General features: G+C 45.4%; 1 protein-coding gene across 1 annotated transcript; it reads left to right on the top strand.

Annotated features, from left to right (window-relative positions):
* The first annotated feature begins 1,868 nt into the window (after positions 1-1,868).
* Positions 1,869-7,159, top strand: LOC133363279 (elongation factor 1-alpha 2-like). Its single transcript, XM_061582679.1, has 4 exons — positions 1,869-2,268; positions 2,510-2,611; positions 4,612-4,850; positions 6,881-7,159. The coding sequence occupies exons 2-4, from the start codon at positions 2,534-2,536 to the stop codon at positions 6,921-6,923; spliced, it is 360 nt and encodes a 119-aa protein (XP_061438663.1). The 5' UTR covers positions 1,869-2,268; positions 2,510-2,533; the 3' UTR covers positions 6,924-7,159.
* The last annotated feature ends 10,818 nt before the right edge of the window (positions 7,160-17,977 follow it).

Raw genomic sequence — 17,977 nt, 5'->3', positions numbered from 1 at the left:
CATTTATGAAGGAGTCAGAGTCGAAGGTTTGACGTACCAACTCCACAGCCCTGCCTCTGATAATCTTTGTTGCTCTCCTCTGAACCAGTCTACTTCCTTATTAACATGCAAATCCCAGAACTGGACCACAGTACACCAGATAAAGTCTGACTAGCACAAAATAAAATGGGATGATTTTATTTATTTATTATTATTATTTTATTTATATTTTATCTGTCCCTTCAGAAAGAAACCACGATGCAACCTTTTCCAGTGCATTCAATAAAGGGATAGAGTTCTTACTACCTTTTGGAGTGTTGTCTGTTCCAGCTTTGGGCCTATACTAGGGAGTGATCCCCTTCCATTAGTGAGTTCACAACTGCTCTTCCTCGTTTCTGTGAAACACATAGGCCTGTTACCTCAGTGTCCTTGGGAAAGGGTTAGGTTTTATTATTGGTTGAGATTTTAATGTAACTATATGTTTTAATTTTGTACGTCGCCCAGAGTGGCTGGATTGCCATCCAGATGGGTGACTAATAAATTTAATAAATAAATAAATATTTAGGGAGAAAACTTGTATCCTGCTTTTCACCTCCAAAAAAGGAATTGCTCAAAGCAGTTTAATAACGTATTAACAAACACAAAAATAAAAACAAAACATATCCATTTTTACTGCAATTACCAAAAATAACCGGCTAAAAGCATTAACAAAAACAAAAAATGGCACAAATCCAAAGGGAACAAAAATCAAGTTAAATTAAGCAACAGCAGAATCAAATATCTGTTTTTTTAAAAATGCCTTCAAACACCCATAGAGCACAAATAGGGAGGAAAGTAACCTAACATTTTGGGGCAGAGATTGCCACCAGCTATGCTTCAGAAGGCAGTGGCACACACAAGAGGGCTGTAACAGGCAGTCTTAAAGGATGGGCAGTTTCATATGAGAAGGGATGGTCCTTCAATACCTTCAAGTAGTATTACTTCTCATGACTTGTAAACGATGGTTCTATTTAATGCAGCCTAAAATCATATAAGCCTTTTCTGTTGCTGTATCACACACTGCTGACAAACGTTCAGCTTATAATCAACTTAAGTGCTGAGAACCTTTTCTGATGTACTATTGCAAAGCCAGGTATCTCCCATCTTAAACCTGTGCATATTATTATTATAACACTATATTATACAGCCACGAGAGTGGCTGTATACTATAGCCAGTAGGGATTTTTCACGTTCTACCATGTTAAATGAAAATACCCACACACACACACCTTTCTGGTACTTTGTATAATTCAAAACAAAAACTTACAAGTCTTATACTGTTGGATTCAGAATTGCTTGCTCTGCAACCCTGAAAGTTTTCTTGGTGACACACAACCCCCCCACGGAGAATTCACAAGTTAAAGTGAAAAACGGGAGAGAGAAAAAGAAGAAGCCGTTTGGCCTTTTTTCTTCGGAAGTTCTCATAGGCTGCTTTCACACTGCACTTTATTCTGTTGTTCTGACGATTTCTTACCTGGTAATTTGCACATTATATTTGAACTTTCACATGACATAACGGGTAGTTCTGGAATTCTGGTGGAATCTAGTGCAAGTGTAGCACTAATTTCTGCGATAAATGATACCAGAAATAATCCGTTAGCAAGGCTGGGAACTCGGAAGATTGCGGGAGTTTTGCGCTAGCTGCTGCTGCTCATGTGACAGGCATCCCAGCATGCAGTGCATTCCCGCCCTTCAGTCGTGCGGGCTTTTTTGGGGCGGCCTGACGAAAATGTGACAGTATTCCAGCACAGGCGCAGATAGCGGCAGCATTTCTCCTGTCCTTACAACTATGTCAGATGGTAAAGGGAGAGGGGTTGCATGGTGACGGGACGAGATACTAGACCTCCTAAACCTATGGGGTGAAGAAAAAATCCAGCTCCAATTAAAGAGCAGTCACAGAAATATAGATATGTTTGCAGACATTTCAAAATAAATGAAGAAAAGGGACCATAATAGATCTGCTGTTGACTGCAGATCAAAAACCAAATGTATGAGGCTTGACTTTAAAAAGGCAGCTGCCCGCAATTCATTGTCTGGATGTCAGCGGGTGACATGCCCATTCTATGATCAGCTTCAGGAAATCTTGGGTGGCGATGCCAGCATAACACCACAACAAATTGCTCGAAGTCTTGAGATCAGATGACAGCCATCCATGACAGAACACAGCATTCGTGAGACACAGGAGTCCTGTGAGGAAATGATGGTGGTATCACAGGATTTAGAGACGAGCAACGTGACTCAGTATCTTGGGTAAGTTTTGTAAGTTATTGACTACCTTGGCATACCTGAGTTCTGTTGTTTCATTGTGATATACATGTTTTAAGTATTTTTTTAATGTGTGGTTTACTTCAATGTTTCTGTGATCTTTATTGTGTACAGTTCTACTATTGTAAGCCACCCTGAGTACAATATTATAGGGTTGAAGGACGGGATACAGATAATTTAAATAAATAGATTTTTGACAGTTTCTCTTTTATATGCCATCACACAGATACAGACAGATCTACTGCCTGTGATGAAGAGGAAATTATTAACCAAAATGAAGAGCCTCAAGATATTTCAAGTGATGATGTTTTTGAGAGTAACAAACAAGGCAGGTTCCACTTTCTGGAGTTGACATTTATTTTCAAAGATACCAGGCTGGCCTGGTAATCAGTGTAATACAAAACCCTGCTCTATTCCCTTCACCCCCCTTTCCCTTCACACATTTTCCAGGCTGGCATGCACAGTCACAAGTTGCACTCTGGAACCCCTCCTATTACTCTCTCTCTGTCTCTCTGTCTCTCCCCCCCCCCCCGATCCCTGGCTTATTACATATATATATCCTAGCTTCACAGAATGACCTAACAGGAGTGCAGCACCAGAGAGGCCAAAGGAGACTCTAACGCCAAAAGAGAGGCTAGATCTCACGAGATCCAGGAAGAGAAAGTGCAACCATATGGGAGGTATGCTGCAGATGTTTTTGGAGCATTACCAGAGAGGAGGCCTTGAAGGTACAAGAAGAAAGCAAGAGGGAGAAAAAAGAATTGTTTGAGAAGCTAGATCATGAGAGAGCACTGTTTGAGGAGTTCCTAAATAAAATTCAAAATGACACTGAGTAGTGTAGGGAGGAGAGGAGGAGGAGGATGCAGTCTATGCAGTCAAGCAATGAAATCATGGCAACCATAGCCTCTGGATTGAAAGGCCTGTCAGAGGCAATAGTGAAACAATTCCCAACAAACAGTAAAGAACTGGGCACACAAGACACTGCATCACAAAGCGCTGAATCTTAAAGTGGCCAAGCAATATCTATTACTACTGAAAGATCAGTGCGTATTTCCAAAAAACGCAAGCCTTACAGTCCCTAAAGTAACTGATGCAATCACTATTCCACTAATATTTAACTTTAAACATTCATGGCTTCTCCACAGTAATCCTGTGATTATGCACAAACTCTATCTCTCAGGATTATGAAACAGAATCCAAGAATGTTTAAAGTGAAATAATAGCAGAATAAATGTATGGTGTGGATCTGATTAACGCACATATATTTTTGTAACATCAACCATAAATGTAACTGTTAAATAAAAAAATTGAAACTTTTCTGTAAAATAAACCCTTTCTTTAAAGTTTCCACACTTACTTATTGTATATTGTATTTTCTCTGGTAGTTGTAATTGCTGCTTTTTAATAATGTTACTTGTTATCTAATTTTTGTGAATTCTGTTGTTTGTATTGATGTATTTGAAAGCAGCCTTGATGGTCTTTTGGCCAAAAGGTGTGGCAGAAATAAACTATAATAACAATATTAATAATTTCATTGATATCCCTTATCCCTTGCAGGCTAGGCTGAGAAACTGTGAGTGGCTGGTTCTATGGGGATGTGCACTCTGTTCTCCCTGGTCTTATTTCGACACTCTAAGCCAGCCTTTCCCAACCAGTGTGCCTCCAGATGTTGTTGGACCACAATTCCCATCTTTCCTGACCATTGGCAATGCTGGCTGAGGCTGATGGGAGTTGTAGTCCAACATCATCTGGAGGCACACTGGTTGGGAAAGGCTGCTGTAAGCACTTCACCACACAAGCTGGCACACGGAGGGGCTTCTTCATGTATGAAGCAACCCCTATAATTTTTTTCTTTTTAAAAAAACACCCTTTTCGATAGAACAAGTTTTCTTTGTTTACATAATTAAATTCTGTCTAGGAAAATATCTTTTGTTTAAAGTAGACGCTCTGCCGCAGAGCTACAGCATTTTCTATACCGTTCAGCTGCACATTTTTTGTAGAGATCCACGTCCTTGTAAATTCATAGAGTGGGGTTTGAACACTTTTTGGTTTGGTAGGCCTGACCTTTATCTCCTCCCATCCACATGGGCCAACTTTGAGAGGTAGGCAGACTGCCCACCTGTTGGTCACCTGATGTGGTCGTGCTGTCAGATGATTGGCCTGTGGGAGTGGGGGCAGGGAGGCTTGCCAGGCCAGACAGCTGCCTTGGGCTGATGGGAGCGGTAGCTCAAAACACCCGGAAGAGACCTGCTTGGGGAAGACACCTGTACAGGGACATTAAGTGTTTCCAGAAGTCCTGATTGTTCTCCTTCCTTGACCTTGACACAGGTGATCATCTTGAACCATCCAGGCCAGCTCTCGGCAGGCTACACCCCAGTGCTGGATTGCCACACAGCCCATATCTCCAGTAAGTTTGCTGAGCTGAGGGAGAAGATTGATCGCAGGTCTGGCAAGAAGCTGGCGGATGACCCCAAAGCTCTGAAGTCTGGAGATGCAGCCATTGTCCAGATGATCCCTGGCAAGCCCATGTGTGTGGAGAGCTTCTCTGAATATCCCCCTCCCTCTTGGTAAGCTTGGTAAGTGGCCTTGGAAGCTGCCTTACAGCGAGGCCAGCACTTAGCCCCTCTAGCTCAGGATTCTTGACACCAGAGATGGGGAACCTGCAGCCCTCCCGGTGATAATGGGCTACATCTTCCATCATCTTTAGTCGCTGGCCAGGCTGGCAGGAGCTGATGGGAGATGAAGTCCAACAACATTGGGAAGGGTTTACAGGTTCTCCATCCCTGATCTGAAAGAATGCCAATAAGATGTATAACAATATCCAATAAATAGACTTAACTCTATTTCAAAGCCGACGGCCATATTATGAAAACACCTGATCTCGGAAGCTAAGTAGGGTCAGGCCTGGTTAGTATTTAGATGGGAGACCGCCTGGGAATAGCGGGTGCTGTAGGCTTAGAGGAAGGCAATGGGAAACCACATCTGAATACCTAGGCCATGTCCGAATATACGAAAAAAAGTGCCATACAGTCCGTACTCAGGGCACTGTGGAAGACTACTCAACATGGATAGCCAAGCAACCACGCACCCTTTCTCCTTTTTTTAAAAAAAAGAAATGGAAATTGTGTAGTAGAAGACATGTTTTGTGTCTTCTTTTTCTTGGTCACCATTGAAAGGTAAGTTGTTCTGATAAAACGATACAAGCAATAGCAACTTTTGCTATGACCATGAGGTATTCATGCACAGATGTAAAACATTTTTAACATAATAATATCCTTTCAGAAATCGGTCCACTTGCCTTTTTTTGGCATCGTTACGTCATATATTTTCTGAAGGAGAAATGCCTCTGTTCCATGCTGAGATTTGGTGACTACGCCATAGTAATTGTAAACAGCAACTCATAGTTGGAATTCGCTTAAAATAGAGTGCATTCTATGGTTCTCTACATGTAAGTTTTACAGGTCTGAGGTAATTTCAATAAATTTTGTTTTTGGTTTCATGGAAGAGAAACATTATACCTGGCACTGGTCTGTTGTCTGTGCCTGCACAGGAGATCCCTGAACAGCTCCAAGTCTGACAGGGGATTGTGTTTACCACTGAGAAGAGTCTTCTCAGTGGCTGACTGACCTCCATTCACCACAATGAGATCCGAACAGCAAGAACGCTCAAGAAAGCATGCTAGCAGAAGCTGAGGGGCATGCGGGACGCAGTGGAATCTTGTAGAGGACACCCTCCCCTTTCCTGGGGTATATGATTAGTCCTGGCCCAGAGAAGATGTTGGGGTGGGCACCCCCAGTTACTTATTTTTTTTATTATTTTATGACATCATTATGTATTTATGATAATAGCAGAAACCAGATGATTTTGATTGCATAAATGTATTGTTATTCTTGACGGGGAGAGTCCCCTGATCACAGTCATATATCATACCGGTTACCCCAACATATATTTTTTGGTTAAGCAACATGTTAAATTCGGCTTGAAGTTGCTGTAGCTGTCAACTTTTCTTCTTTATTACCTTTTGGAACTTTCAAGCTAATAAGGCACTGGGAACTGGGGTCTAGGAACCAAGGTCAGCGTCATCTCCTGCCATATGGAACCTTGGCAGTGCGATAGACAAAGGAACCATCACTGTGCTATGATTCCGCCTTTTGTTAATCAAATAGAGTGGCTGGGTAACTGAATGGGCCGATGCATTGCCCATTAATAGGTTGTTTACCCTTGGCGGTTCCATTGTTTTCTGAATTCTTCAGCAGCCCACTCCCCTGCCAGCCAGCGGACAAGGACAGTTTTTTTAGTTTTTTCTTGGGTCATGTTGAAAGGGTTGTAAATGTAGCCAGCACTCTCACCCAGTGTTTTCTTGGTAAGCGTTATTCAGAGGGAACTTAACATTGCCTTCCTCTGAGACAGCGGCAGTTACTTGCGCAAGGTCACACACTGAGCTTCAACTCTTTTTAAAGAAGCACCTAATTCATATCAAGTGATCTTGCAAACATGCCGTAATCTTCATTGATTATCTAGTTCTCATTAATAATTTGAAAATATAAGTTGTGAAAATGACTTCACTGCCATAATAATCCAACCATTCATATTCCAGGAATGACAGAGCAAATACAACTGAAACCAATGAAACTGGATAAGCATCCGTATGTTAGTATTTCTAATCAACATGTATTATTGATGACTAAGATTTATTAATATGTTTACAGACTTCATGTGCTTTGCTTCAAGCGGTAATTGAGTATGTCCTTACACACACTGCATATTACATATACGCCGTTGGTTCATTTTACAATCTCTGTTTCTGCTATGCTATTGTATCTTTACTATTATTCCAAGAAAGTATTTAAGTGGAGATGCATGGAGAATTGTGGATCCTGCTTTGTTCTTTGATGTAAAGAGGAGTTATGCTTCATTATGTGTTCTAATAGGCATTAGGAATTGTGATTACAGTAGGGCCCCGCTTTACGGCGTTCCGCTGATGTGGCAGCTTTCAAGCAGGGGAAATTCCCCGTTTTAAAGCCGATTTTGCCGTTTTGTGCCGTTTTGCGATGTTTTCGCATCATTTCTTCGCAACGTGGCCCATTATAGTCTATGGGGCCCTGCTTTACGGAGATTTCTGCTTTACGGCGGGGGCCTGGTCCCTAACCCGCTGTATTAGCAGGGCCCTACTGTACAGAATAAGGCAATAAACTGGTTACTGATAATTTGCCTTTGAATATTGGGTAGGGACCCACTACTGGGTTGCAGCCTAAACTAAATTATAGGGCAGATCCCTGAACCTGAACTAACATTTGCAGGAAGGGATTCTGAGGAACTGAGACAAATAGTGGTAACGAGAGAGGAAGTTCTAGGCTTAATGGACAATATATAAACTGACAAATCACCGGGCCCGGATGGCATCCACCCGAGAGTTCTCAAAGAAGTCAAATGTGAAATTGCTGATCTGCTAACTAAAATATGTAACTTGTCCCTCGGGTCCTCCTCCGTGCCTGAGGACTGGAAAGTGGCAAATGTAACGCCAATCTTCAAAAAGGGATCCAGAGGGGATCCCGGAAATTACAGGCCAGTTAGCTTAACTTCTGTCCCTGGAAAACTGGTAGAAAGTATTATTAAAGCTAGATTAACTAAGCACATAGAAGAACAAGCCTTGCTGAAGCAGAGCCAGCATGGCTTCTGCAAGGGAAAATCCTGTCTCAGTAACCTATTAGAATTCTTTGAGAGTGTTAACAAGCATATAGATAGAGGTGATCCAGTGGACATAGTGTACTTAGACTTTCAAAAAGCGTTTGACAAGGTACCTCACCAAAGACTTCTGAGGAAGCTTAGCAGTCATGGAATAAGAGGAGAGGTCCTCTTGTGGATAAGGAATTGGTTAAGAAGCAGAAAGCAGAGAATAGGAATAAATGGACAGTTCTCCCAATGGAGGGCTGTAGAAAGTGGAGTCCCTCAAGGATCGGTATTGGGACCTGTACTTTTCAACTTGTTCATTAATGACCTAGAATTAGGAGTGAGCAGTGAAGTGGCCAAGTTTGCTGATGACACTAAATTGTTCAGGGTTGTTAAAACAAAAAGGGATTGCGAAGAGCTCCAAAAAGACCTCTCCAAACTGAGTGAATGGGCGGAAAAATGGCAAATGCAATTCAGTATAAACAAGTGTAAAATTATGCATATTGGAGCAAAAAATCTGAATTTCACATATACGCTCATGGGGTCTGAACTGGCGGTGACCGACCAGGAGAGAGACCTCGGGGTTGTAGTGGACAGCACGATGAAAATGTCGACCCAGTGTGCGGCAGCTATGAAAAAGGCAAATTCCATGCTAGCAATAATTAGGAAAGGTATTGAAAATAAAACAGCTGATATCATAATGCCGTTGTATAAATCTATGGTGCGGCCGCATTTGGAATACTGTGTACAGTTCTGGTCGCCTCATCTCAAAAAGGATATTATAGAGTTGGAAAAGGTTCAGAAGAGGGCAACCAGAATGATCAAGGGGATGGAGCAACTCCATTACGAGGAAAGGTTGCAGCATTTGGGGCTTTTTAGTTTGGAGAAAAGGCGGGTCAGAGGAGACATGATAGAAGTGTATAAAATTATGCATGGCATTGAGAAAGTGGATAGAGAAAAGTTCTTCTCCCTCTCTCATAATACTAGAACTCGTGGACATTCAAAGAAGCTGAATGTTGGAAGATTCAGGACAGACAAAAGGAAGTACTTCTTTACTCAGCGCATAGTTAGACTATGGAATTTGCTCCCACAAGATGCAGTAATGGCCACCAGCTTGGACGGCTTTAAAAGAAGATTAGACAAATTCATGGAGGACAGGGCTATCAATGGCTACTAGCCGTGATGGCTGTGCTGTGCCACCCTAGTCAGAGGCAGCATGCTTCTGAAAACCAGTTGCCGGAAGCCTCAGGAGGGGAGAGTGTTCTTGCACTCGGGTCCTGCTTGCGGGCTTCCCCCAGGCACCTGGTTGGCCACTGTGAGAACAGGATGCTGGACTAGATGGGCCACTGGCCTGATCCAGCAGGCTCTTCTTAAAGTGGGTTGCAACAGGATCACTAGCACCATTCAAATTTTTGTTAAAAAAAAAAGATGGGTCCCTAAGTGCATGTTTGGATTAAAGGTGGGTTGGGTTGAAGATAACTGTTCTACATTTGTTTGCATGGAATTCAAGGCGTCTTGGAGCTGGAAGGCTTTAATTTGAGTCTCTGTTCATCATTGGGTTTCATATGGGTCTTTGGCCCAGTCACACTCTGTCTCAGTTATGTAACATTGTGTTGAACTTTACAGTACGTTGAATGAAAAACGGAACTGCAAAGCATTAGAAATGGCATACAAATATTATTGTGTAATAGCTGATCTTCCATTCCTAGTATCCCGGGCAGTGACAACTTTTCACCGCAAAGCAGAGCCTGGAGGCACGATGGGACATTCACCCTCAGTTGCCATCTTCTCTATTGCAGGTCGCACCTCACTGGGGGGGGGGACTGTTGCTGGCTACTGAAGTCTTCTCTGGTTTCAACCCCCACCCGTTGCAGACAACTGGGAGCCTCCCCTGAACCCTCCTCCCCCTGCCCACTTTGCCAGGAGTTCTCAGCAGGGCTCAGGACAAATAGCCAGTCCTTTCCTCATTTAAAAGTGAAGGCATTCAAGAGGCAGCTGGAGAGCTACCTGTCGGGGATGCTTTAGGTTAGATTCCTGCACTGAGCAGGGGGTTGGACTGGATGGCCTTACCAGCCCCTTCCAACTCTGCTATTCTATGATTCTGTATTCTAAGAAATGAGAAATACCGACTCAGAAGAACTGTTTATACATTTAATTACATAAAATCCAGTATACATACACACACAAAAACCTCAAAACAAAGAAAACCACACAAGCATAAACCATGTGCAGTGGTCCCTCCATCATCGCTGTCCACAAAATGCCTGGATCCAGGTTTGAGAAGAGGAACTCCTCTCTTAGAACTCATATCTTCCAAGTCCTCTACCTGGAGTTCCTCTGCATGGAAGAGAAAGGAAAACAAGTGAAGTCTTCATTACAGCTGCTTCATTTGACCTTTTCAAATGTTTATTAACTATTTTTAATAACAAATTTAGCAAAGGAAGAAAAAGAAAAACCAAGAAAGAAAAACGTGGAGGAGAGCAAAACAAACCAAAAAACTGCATCACCTCACAATAAGGATAGAATAACCATAATTACATTCATCTTTAATTAAACATTTGTGAGTCAATATACGTACTTAAGCTTATATCGAAGTCTGTGACTTAGCCAGGCCTGGCCCCGGCACCCGGCACACTTAGGTAGCTGATGGGGGGGCCATGCCCTGGTACAGCCCAATGGGGCTCCTGTCCATCACCCCTCATCGCTACCATTGTCAGACCGTTGGGCCCCTCCTGCTGTGGCCACCGGCCTGTCCCACTTAGGCCCGGCCACTCCCTCCCTCCTCCCCCTACCCTGATTTTCTGCCCTCTCCAAGGCAGGGATTTCAAGACCTGGCCTGAGGCAGGTGTGCTAAAGCCGAAAGGTGAACCCTTCTCAGGCCTCAGATAGGCTACAAATCGTGGATTTCATGTGGACAGCGAGACCTGTGGGCTCATTCTGTGGCTCCAGGATGGAGATCTTACCTTCTCTCTTTGGGGAGCAGAGCGGGGACACCTCCGGAGGGAGGGCGTCTTCGATGGAATCCAGCTGTAGAGGAAAGAAAATGCTGCATCAGAACTAACGAGATCCAGCTGCCCAGCCCCTCTCCCTTGCCTCAGAGGACCTCTGTGGGCTCTGCTGCCTAGTAGGCGGAGGCCGAAGGGCAAAACCCAAGGAAGAGGGCAGGAAATGGCACCTGGATCATCCTGGCCCCACAGAGACATAAGGAGATTCATTTCTGTTCCTGACAGAAGACATTAGTGTTCTTCTTCTGCTGAGAATGTATCTTAAGCTCCTCTGAAAGCCCCTCAGGGCCATAAAGCGGCATCTAATATTCAAAATAAATGAATAAAGGTGAGATACTTACGGTCAGGTTGGGCAGCTTGGTGTACGCCAGCATCCATTCAATGCTGCTGGCAGCCAGATCCCATTCCTTCTCTTCGAAATAACATAAAAACTCAGCTCCTGTGGAGGGAAAGAGCACCTCAACATCAAGGGCTACAGACACAGACTGGCAGCCCCCGCCACGGAGTCTACCTGCCAGAGCCTGCCTAAATGAGACATTCCCTCATGGCTGGCCGCATATTTACTTCCAACATCACGGACAAGTTAATGACCTTCCCTGGCCCCCCCAAACACCCCCCTCCCCACAATGGCAGAAAACCCCAATTACTGTTCAATAACAAACACCCCCCCCCCGCCGCAATATACCTGAGTTTTGGGATCTGTCAAGGATGTCCTGAGAAGAGAGCAGAAGAGACAAAGTCATTTCTCCAGGGACTTCAGGGCGGCTGCTCCAGCCCCAAACGCAGGGTTTGAATTCCTTGGCCATTGGTCTTTCCAGATACCATACCTGCAAAGGCCTCCTCCCTTCCAGACCCACAGAACTTCCTCCAAATCCCATCCCCAGGGCTCCCTCTCCCCCCCATGGGGCTTCTCCTCCTGCAACTCACTCATCCCAATCGCATGGGCTGCAGCATCCTTGGGAAAGGGGAGGGTGTCCTGGCCCCTCGCCCAGGCTTCCTCGCAGCTCCATAGGAAGGAGAAGAGGAAGAATTCATCCCTGCGAGTTGCTGAAAAGGGAAACAGTACAGATTTTCATCAGGGGGAGATATTTTGGTTTCCAAAAATTAGAGCTATGAAAATAAAGGAGGGAAAGGGGTGCTCCCAAGAGTGTCCGCAGAAATGTTTCAGGAGGAGGAAGGTCTATGAACTCCATGCATCATCACATTCAGACTTCTGGGGGGACACCCCCTTGCCCCCACCCTGCAGACATCCTTGTGTGCTCCCAGAGCCCAAAGGGCAAACGCCTAGAATGGGCATTTTCCTGGTTTGGGGTCTGTGTGTGTGAGTTGGTGTGGAAGGGAATCTCCTATGCTGAGGGGCTTTGCACCCCCTCTTCACTTCCAGTCCCCCAGATACTGACCTCGGGCAAGGGGATGAACTCCTCCTCCTGCGGCATCTGCGGTTCTGCAATGGAAAGAGAAGAAAAGGCCTTGAAGGAAGGTTCATGCACCGCTTAGTATTTCCCGCCTTGATGCATTTAGCCATCATCTTGCTGACCTTCCTGCTCCCCATCTCCTGGCTGTTCCTCAGATGACCCCCTCTGCTCTGCTCCCCCCCACCTGCCTCCCCCCCTTCTCCTCCCATCTCCCTCTCCCTGGGAGGCCTTCCCTCTGGCCAGGCACCCACTCCTTGCCCCCTCTTTTGCATTTAGCCTCCTCTGCCTCTTCCCTTGCCGTTCTTCAAAGGGCCTCCTCTCCCTCTCTCTTTCCTAATGCTGGGATCCAGGGATGCTGAAGAGTGGGAGGGCTGGGAGAGCTCCTGCCAGTCAGTGCACACAATACTGAGCTAGGTGGACCCATGCTCGGACTTGGTATGAGGCAGCTTCCTCTGTCCCTAGATGCAGGACAGGTGAGGGGGAGACTCTTCATCATCACACAGTGCTGCATCCCTCAAGGACTGAATGCCCGGCCACAGGATTCAGTGAGAGGGGCCATCCTGGGCAGCTGTAAAAGGGGATTAGAGAAAATTCAAGGGAGACAAAGCCCTTGAGGGCAACTAGTCTAAGGTGGCTCTCTGTTTCCTCATCGTGCCTCTAAAGCAGTTGCAGGGAACCTTTGGCTCTCCAGATGTTGCTGAACTACAACTCCCACCATCCCTTGCCATTGACCATGCTTGCTGGGGTTGATGGGAGCTGTAGTTCAGCAACGTCTGGAGGGACAAATACGAAGTGGGAGAGGGTGACTGTCAGGGTGTCCTGGGGTAGAGTGTCCCCCTGAAACATCTGGTTGGCCACTGTGGGACCAGACAGCTGGACCAGACAGGCCTGTTTTCTGACCCAGCGGGGCTCTTCCTGTGAGGGAATCTCAGTGGTGCGGTGGCAAGTTCCAAAGTGCACGGTCCCTTCATGAAAGTAATAGTCCTTCCCCTTCTAAGATTCTGCAACCTTCTAAGATTATAGAATAATCTGTCCAGGCTTTAATGCTGCTTTGTGCTTCTCTAGCAATGCCTCCGTTTGACTGTCCTTTCTCACTGTCAAGAGATATTGCTTGAATTACTGAATTAATTGTCTACCCTTTTGTTTCCTGCTGCTTCCAGACTGTTTGAGGATGTAGACGGGATGCTATCCTCAGGATTCCCTCTCTCTCCTTCTGCCATGACAGAATTCTCACTCTCTTTGTCTTGGATTTGACTAGGAACTGATAGAGGCTTGATTGCAATTGACACTCGCTGGGACTCTTTTCACACTCCCCGTTCTTGCAGATTGGCTTGTAGGATGCTGGAGACATATGGATGCTGGGATCTGGCTCCCCAAAAGGGTAAGTGGTCTTAGACCTCATGGGACCCTGACAACTACACCCCTGTGAAGGATTCCTGAGCACCAGCCCCATCTTCCTGGGCTCTCATCCTCGCCATCTCCCTTCCCCCCCCAAACTGGACAACACCTCTGCCCCGGCAACCTCACCTGGCTTGGCTTCTGGCTTTCTTCTCAACCTGAAATGGGCAGCTCCAGGAGGGCTTTTTGTTGGCCCCTGAAGGGGTGACCCTGCCAGGCCTGCACCAAAGAAGCCTCCGCAGCCGCCGCAGCCGCATCAACCTAGAACAGAAGTGGGAGAGGTCAGAATGAGGCCCATGGCTGGAAAGGTTGTGGGGAGGGGAGGGGGGTCTGGAGAGGCCAAGGATCAGAGCAGACAAGACAGAAATAGGGGCGCTGGCCCAGGTTTCAACCTCTTTCAGGGCAGATATCGCCCTGCAAGCCTCCAAGTGCGCAAGGAAAGAAGAGCCAGAGGCAGAATGTTGGGAGCAGATGGAGGGCGATGGAGAGTGATTGACAGGGAGGCAGAGAGAGTGACTGTTGGGACCGTTGGAGAGATGGAAGAAGGAGGAAGGAGAAGGAAGGAGATGGGGGGAGGAGGGGGGCTCAGGAGAAGAATTTGGGGGTAGAGGGGGGCTCCTGAGGAGGGGAGTCGGGGAGATGTGGCCAGGGAGTGAAAGTCCTAATTTTAGCATTCTGTACAAAAGGACGACTAGTTCTGAATATTATTTTGCTTAAATAAACACACCTTTACTGTTTTAATCTAGCTGCGTCCTTGTCTGGGTGTCCATGTGTCTTGTGGAGGGAGAATCCTGCTGGTCTCAGGAGGGGATGGAGGCAGGTGCCATGGTGGATTGCGGGGGGGGGGGAAGTCCCTGGGCTCAGCAGGAGGGAACTGGGGCAACTTGCCTAAGTGCCCTCCAGGGACCAAGGCCACGTAGGGGACCGCCCAGGATATCAACACAAAAATAGAAATAGTGTGAAGAAATCTTACTTACATTTTGAATGTGTTCAGGCCTCTTTGTAAAGCACCTACCTAAACCTACTCTAAAAGACCTACCTAAACTAACCCGAGCCCTAATTCTACCCTGAGCCCCTCCCCCAGCCCCCAGCCCTAACCCGGCCCCAACCCCGATATACAAAAACAATATACACAAATATATTCAAATGGCAAAGAAAAAAATAAACAAAAAGGTAAATAAAATAGAAGCAGCAAAATAAAAATAAAAATAAACAAAAAAGATAAAATAAAAATATAAACAAAAATAAGATAAAATGAAATGTACACAAAAATGAAATGTAAACAAAAATAAGATTAGAGAAATGAAAGGGGAATTTAAACCACGAGTAGGGATGTTGAATAATCAACAGGGGAACACACTGACTGACCGAGATGAAATAAAAGGAAGATGGAAGCAAGCAAGAAAAGACTAGAAAAGTCTTTAGAGACAATAATGCTGGGAAAAACTGCAGCTGAATGTCAAAAAGACTAAAGTAACAACAACAGAAGATAAATAGAAGCTAAAATGATGAAACCGAGGTTATCATACTTTGGACACATCATGAGAAGACATGATTCACTAGAAAAAACAATAATGCTGGGAAAAACAGCAGGGAGTAGAAAAAGAGGAAGGCCAAGCCACAGACTGACCTTACAAGATCTGAACAGGGTGGTTCATAACAGATGCTGTTGGAGGTCACTGATTCATAGGGTCGCCATAAGTCGTAATTGACTTGAAGGCACATAACAACAAACAAAAATAAACCAAAAGATAAATAAACAAAAACCTCCTCTCCTTGCACTCCAGCCGCTCCTCTCTCTCCAGCCACTCCTCCTCTCTCTCTCCTCCACCTCCTCCCAATCCTCCTGAATAACCCACAAGGGACATCCCTAGTTGGTGGTTTTTAAGCCGGCAGCCAGAGATGTCACAAAGGAGGGCGGGTACCTGTTGCCTTGGCAACCCTCCTCCCTGGATCCCGGGAAATGGCCCCTCCTGAGTCTTCTGGAGGCGTCTTCAGAACTTGGAGGCCCTGCTGTCCCGCCGGCGGGCTTGCCTCAGCATCCCTCTTTGTCTAAATGTGTCTGTTTCTCTTATGAATTGGGTTGTTCTCCATTAAATAGCTTTTCTGAAGGGAGACGGTCCCCCCAGCCTCCTTTTATACCCAGTGGGAAACTCATCGCCCCACAGTTTGGAGGCTTAGGGGGGCAGAGCATCTGCTGTGCCTGCAAAAGGTCCTGGCTCACTCCCCAGCTTCTCTAGGCAGGGCTGAGAAGAAAAGACCCTGTTTGATGTCCTGGCGGGCTGCTGCCAGTCAGTGTTGGCAATACTGAGCTAGATGGACTTGGAATAAGGCAACTTCTTAGGTATCTTCTGTTTTGACATTGATCCTAAGAACAAGCAACCTCCTCTGCGAGACACACAGATTCACTTCTTCCCACAACATCCAATATAGAAAAGTTCTTTCAAATAATAACATAGGCACAGAAATTCTGACTACAAAAGAGAGGAAACTGGCAGCCTCTGCAGTGAAGCCATTCGTGCTGCAAGGTGACGTGTCCCGATACTGACCAAAACCGACCCTCCAAAATGTCAAAGGTGAACAAGGGCTTTCCTGAACCCAATGCCACTGTGCTTGGGAAAAAGAGGGAGCCTGTGTAGCTCTGTAAGCCTACTAAGGATTCTGTATGGTCTGGTACGGGAGGAGGTCCATGGGGGTGACACCACAAGTTACTGCACCGGGTGACACCAACCCTAGTGATGCCACTGAACTCTTATTTTGATCAAAAACTACTTAATTGTCCCATCCAGAGCTGGAACCACGAGACAGAGACGTGGGTGCAATTAAATCTTGCTTTATTAGAGTAATGGATACATCTAGGACATTGCGCTTCATATAGAAACCTCCCTTACTCACTAGAAACCCCTAACTACACTCTAGACATGCTCTGCGGCGCGTGAAGGAAATTGACTCAGCGACTCCCCTCTTTGAGAGGCCAGCTTATGTAGGGAACATTTTCGATCATAATCTCTGACTCCTTCGTAAGTCCTGTCTCTGCCCTGTCCATTTCTCATGGCGGCAGGCGCAAGGCAAGGGGGGGGCATGTTTCCAATGGCTCGTCGGAAGATACCTGCTCTTGGGCTGCAGGCTCGAGGTCAGGAGGTGGCATCACGCTGGAAGCGTCCTGGGAACTGCATGGCAAGGGAGGAGCTGGTACAACCTCTGGGGCGTCTCCTGACGGGACCTTGGGAACGACTGGGGGCAGCACACTCTCCTCTACAGAGCTCGCACTACCCGTGGGAATTGGCTGGAGTTCAAGTTCATTGCTCCCCCCAAGGCCCCGAGCAGACTCAATAACTCCTTGGTCTTCCGAGTCTTCTGGCAGCTGAGGCGCCTGAAACTCATGCCTCTCTCCTCCCTGCTCCTTCAGGGAGAGCCGAGGCTCAACATTAATGTACACATTAGAACAGATGTTAGATAAGCATTTTACTAAATTTACCAGCTACCTTGGCTGCCAAAAAAAAAAAGATGGTTGATACATTTACTTACAATGTATTACTTAAAAAAAACGCAAGATTGTCCACTGTTACCATTAATCTCTAACTCCATATGCTGTCTGTATTGCCTTCTGTGCAACTTTCAAACAATTTTTTTGACTGAACATCCTGTTTCTAGAGACATCTACTTGGAAGTAAGATCTGCTGCAGCATATACCAGCTTATATCATCAGGAAAACATTGGTTCTAATAATATAATCACTAGCCCATTTATGTCCATTCATTGTGGAGTTGAAGCCAACGTAAATCCCTTCTCTTTAGCATATAGTAGGCTAAAAACTAAAACAATGTTTTTGCTCCTCTTTCACGGATTTAAATAGGTTTGCACCTTCTGTCTTGAACTCAAGCTAAACTCTCAAAAGAGTACGTAATAATGACAAGAATTTTCAGAATAAGAACAGTTAGGTAATAATGTTGTGTAGTGCATTATCTCTTGTATGGTAATTATTATTGTTGTTATATTAATGAGTGTGGGCAAAGTGGGATCAATAGGCAAGTATAATGCAAATACTGTACAATCTATACACATATAACCACTATATAGAACAGTTAAAGAAATAAATAACTTCTGATAACATTTCCCCATTCAGGCATCCACAGTCCAGTAGCTTATACTTCAGTTCACCAAATCCTATTGGAACAATGGCATTGAGGCTACAGCACAGTTGTT

The sequence above is a fragment of the Rhineura floridana genome, chromosome 8, assembly GCF_030035675.1.
Source record: "Rhineura floridana isolate rRhiFlo1 chromosome 8, rRhiFlo1.hap2, whole genome shotgun sequence".
NCBI classification, from domain to species: domain Eukaryota; kingdom Metazoa; phylum Chordata; class Lepidosauria; order Squamata; family Rhineuridae; genus Rhineura; species Rhineura floridana.
This window is presented reverse-complemented; position numbering and strand designations above follow the sequence as displayed.

Excerpts from the sequence above, each read along its gene's own strand:
- LOC133363279 (XM_061582679.1), top strand. The coding sequence starts at position 2,534 with ATGAAGAGGAAATTATTAACCAAAATGAAGAGCCTCAAGATATTTCAA. Across the intron at positions 2,612-4,611 it reads TTTTGAGAGTAACAAACAAG|GTGATCATCTTGAACCATCC; the intron begins GCAGGTTCCACT and ends ACCTTGACACAG. Across the intron at positions 4,851-6,880 it reads GAATATCCCCCTCCCTCTTG|GAATGACAGAGCAAATACAA; the intron begins GTAAGCTTGGTA and ends TTCATATTCCAG.